This window comes from Microplitis demolitor, chromosome 9, assembly GCF_026212275.2.
Source record: "Microplitis demolitor isolate Queensland-Clemson2020A chromosome 9, iyMicDemo2.1a, whole genome shotgun sequence".
In the NCBI taxonomy this organism is placed as follows: domain Eukaryota; kingdom Metazoa; phylum Arthropoda; class Insecta; order Hymenoptera; family Braconidae; genus Microplitis; species Microplitis demolitor.
Window position 1 is genome coordinate 4,410,148 of NC_068553.1, and position 4,247 is coordinate 4,414,394.

Sequence of the window (4,247 nt, forward strand, 5' to 3'; positions counted from 1 at the left end):
AAGATACCTCATAATATATATATAGTGGACCTCCGGTAATCCGACAAACATTACGCAGGGCAGTGTCGGACTATCGAGTTTGTCGGATTACAGAGCACTGCCTAAGACCGCTATAGTCCGGAATTTTTTACAAAAGAGTACCTTGTAATCCGACAAATTACATATCCAATGATAAGAATCTATATGTTATATGTACATATGTACTTTGAAGTACAAATCATACTTAATTTATGTAAGTCGAATTTAGTAAATTAAATAACAATTGAGAGCTTATGTTTTATTATAAAATTAAGCATAAATGCACATACATATCTAACAAAATAATCAAGAATTATTAATAAAAATCATGTAGTGAATATGTCAAATTATGAAGCTTTGAAATATTCATCAATTTTTTTTTTGTTTAAGGTTGTTATAACGCGAGATCAGAGCTTTGTCCCTCAGTCTTCTCAAAAGTAAAAGTTCGTTGTAGGATGTACCATTCTCTTCAGCCCATTGTAAACCTAGCTCAAAAGCGTTAACTGCGTCTTGTTCTGTGACTTGTGGAGCAGTTGCAATCACGTCGTCGTTATCTTCCTGATTGTTTGTTGTATAATTAGAAACCTCTTTTATAATATCTTCGTCAGACATTTCATGAAAAACATTTTCTTCTTTATCCATTCCACGGCACCAGATTTCCAAATCTTCCGGACTTATCTGTGTTTCAGTAGCGACTTGTTCTATAACTTCCGAAGTTACACTGATTTGTGGATCGTTGCTAGGAGTGGTGACTATATCTGGCCATAACTTTGTCCAAGACGATTTAATAGTTGATGACGGTAACGCACTCCACGACTGACTAAGAGCAAAAACCAAGTCTTTCATATTAAATTCTTTTAAAGTTTTTTCTATTGGTTGGTCTTTTGATACGGCTCTCAGAAGTAGGTTTTTTTTATAGTCTTGCTTAACAAACTGAATGATGTTCTGGTCCATTGGTTGAATCAGTGCAGTGCAATTTGGCGGAAGAAATATCGCAGTGATGCATTTATCCTCAGTTGTCAGTTCTTCTTCAGACGGATGACCGGGAGCGTTATCAAGAAGCAACAACGCTTTTTGAGGAAAATTATGATCTTTTAACCATTTTCTAACTTCAGGTACGAAGCATTCATCAAACCACTTTTTGAAAAGGTCTTTTGTCATCCTTGCACTTTTTTGTCCGTAATAGTGTACAGGTAAATCAATGTTTTTGAATGCCCTTAGTTTATTAGATTTCCCAATGACCATCATCTTAAGCGCGTGTGTACCTGCAGCATTAGCACATGGTAGTATGGTTACACGCTCTTTACTCACTTTTCGTCCAGGTACGGATTTTTCGTTACAAGAAACGAAAGTTTTGTTAGGCATCACACGCCAAAAAAGCCCTGATTCGTCTGCATTGTACACCTGTGACGGGTCAAGATTTAAATCGTTCACCTTTAGCAAAAATCTTAATTTAAAGGGCTCTATGCAGGTGACATCGTTAGAAAGTTTCTCTCCTGTAATAGTCATTAAACGTATGCCATGACGACTTTTAAAACGTTCTAGCCATCCTTTGCTGGCCACAAAATCATCTTTTTTTGTTATTTCCTTATAAAAAAACTTAGCTTTCATGGCCAACATGGGTCCCGAAATTGGTGCATGCCTATTTCTTTCCTGAAGAAACCACATGTACAAAGCTTCTTCCACTTCTGGATGTTCAGCTTTCTTGAGTGTCTGTCTCTTGCCTGGCCCGCAGTCAGTAGTTGATACGAACTTCTTAATCTTCTCGTGGTTTTTTTTAATGTCATAAATTGTAGATCGGCCTACGCCGTATTCACTTGCTAAACTACTGAAAGTTTCATTGCGATTTAAGCGATCTAAAATATCACATTTTTCTTTAATTGTCAACGTTTTGTGCTTTCGCTTCTGGGTTTGTGACGACATTACTAGGTACTATACCTAATACACAATGAATAAATAGTAAACAATGAACGCACGCTAGGCCGTACCGCTATCACTAGTAGTCAAATTCAAACTAAGTAAAATAATGCATACGCGTCGAGCACAATAGCGGTAGCGCGTACGAGTTGTGACCTGTTCAAACCTGCGTGATCTACATTAGTGAAGATTGTCAAACATAATTCAAAGTCATGTCGGATTACAGGGGGCGCCGGATTAGACAGGGGCCGGATTATCGGGGGTCCACTGTACATTAATTGAGGAAATAAAACAAGTGATAGACATGTACCTCAACAAGCAGAAATTCACAATTAAGGATCTGATCTACATTAGAAAAGTTCTATTTTAATTTCATAAAAGATGGAAAATCTAAAATTACACATCTTACTTACGCATTTGATTTTCAATCACTACTTTTATTTCATTTTTATTATATAAAATTAGTTTTCTTCGTTAAGTATAAATTTTAATCAACTTTTAAATTATCATTTTTGATTTTTTTTCATTTGTTATTTTCATTTTAATTTTTTAATTTTTTCAAATATTTTGCATTTTTGTCTTGGATGTCACTCTTTTTTAAATCCTATTGTTGCGCTAGCGCTGCTGCTAGTATACTGAAAGAACGAGATTGGACTAGGTACAATGTCGGATTGTACTGAGCCTTATCTGTTGTGAGAAAAATTTCACATCGAAGCTGAAACAATCTACATTGCAATGACTACAATGTACAATGATTAAGTAAGTCTCATCCAAGATTGTACTTAGTTCCATCCAAAATAATGATGCGTAACATGGGACTGAGTCAAATCTCACGAGGTAGTGGTTACTACCTTACATTGTAGTCAGGTCAATCCATAGGATAGTAACTAATCCTACGTTACCGATGGGACCTTATAACGTAAACCGTTTTTATTTTCGCGATGGAGACACGAAGAAAACCCGGAATTCGTATGTGGTCACCCACGTGCAATAAAAATTATAAATAATATTAATATTTATGATTCAAAATAATAAATAATTATACACAGAATAAAGGTGTGCCTGAACCAGCTGCTTAGCCTAGGATAGTGCACGAGGGCGCCAGCCCGTTTTTACAAAACGGGCAAAAATAATAACAATTCAGGGAAGAGATCACAGAAAAAAATCTTGAGCGAGAATCTTTGCACCAAGCGGAATGACAACCAAATAAAGATAATGAATAAAATAATAAGGAATGAATATTGCTAAAGTACATCGAGGAAATAAATAAACAAATGTTGGCTATCACTGGATTCCTTTTACTAAATTATTTAATTCGTATATATTTAAAAACTCAACAAGTTATAACAATAGCAAATATGATTTACCATACATCAATTCTTTATCATATACTTCGTCAAATAATAATATGCTCATTGCATCCAAATAATAATGATAATTATTAAATTAAATTATTTTCTGTTATCCGCTGGGGAATTCAAATTACGAATTCTTATTTAATAATATTCATATTAATTATAAATTGTAAACAAATAAAAATATTAATCTTTTCTTTATTTTATGTTATTTATGCTGGGGAGAGAAAGACGTGGGTACTCACTATACATTTGGCAAGACTGGGTTGCATATCATTAAATTATGAAATAAATTTTACCCAGAGAAATAATATTTCAAATAGTATTGTAAGACAAGGAGCTAGATACACTATCCTTGTCTAATCCACTAAGAAATTTATTCGACGCGTGTACGTACATATGCACTGAACTCTAGAACATACACTGAATATATCCAACTTATTGTTACAACATTAACTCAGGTTCAATTATTGATCAATTATTTGTCGCGATCAACTCTATTGAGGGCCCAACGATAGCTGATGCAACAAATAAAAATACAAAAGACTTACCGGCGTTGACCATAATTTACTTCTTGAGATTTTTCAATAATAAATAATACATAAACTATACTTCTGAACTCAATATAACAAAATGTTGATTATCCAAATAAACTTTCGTTAATATTCAATTAATTCATAACGGCAACTGGGCCAGAACTTTCACTTTGTTTATTATATTTATGTTTTGATAATTATTTTGAATACTATGTATTAAATATAATTATTCAAAATAATCTCCAGATTAACTTAATAAAATAGTAAAATCACAGGGAGGTGGACAATAATACAAAATTAAAATTTAATTTTTACCATAAATTGGACGTTTCGTCCCTTTATAGAGACTTCTCCAGGAACTAAAGCAAGTCATTATAAAAAAATTTGTTTTACAAAAATTACATAAATAAACAAAACAAAT

At 33.3% G+C, this 4,247-nt stretch overlaps 1 protein-coding gene across 1 annotated transcript; it reads right to left on the reverse strand.

Moving 5' to 3' along the window:
• Window positions 1–387: 387 nt before the first annotated feature.
• LOC103572833 (jerky protein homolog-like) lies at window positions 388–1,941 on the reverse strand. The gene has a single exon (XM_008551618.3). The coding sequence runs from the start codon at window positions 1,939–1,941 to the stop codon at window positions 388–390; it is 1,554 nt and encodes a 517-aa protein (XP_008549840.3).
• Window positions 1,942–4,247: the final 2,306 nt, after the last annotated feature.

Bases quoted from the DNA above. Each gene is read 5' to 3' on its own strand.
- LOC103572833 (XM_008551618.3), bottom strand. From the start codon at position 1,941: ATGTCGTCACAAACCCAGAAGCGAAAGCACAAAACGTTGACAATTAAA.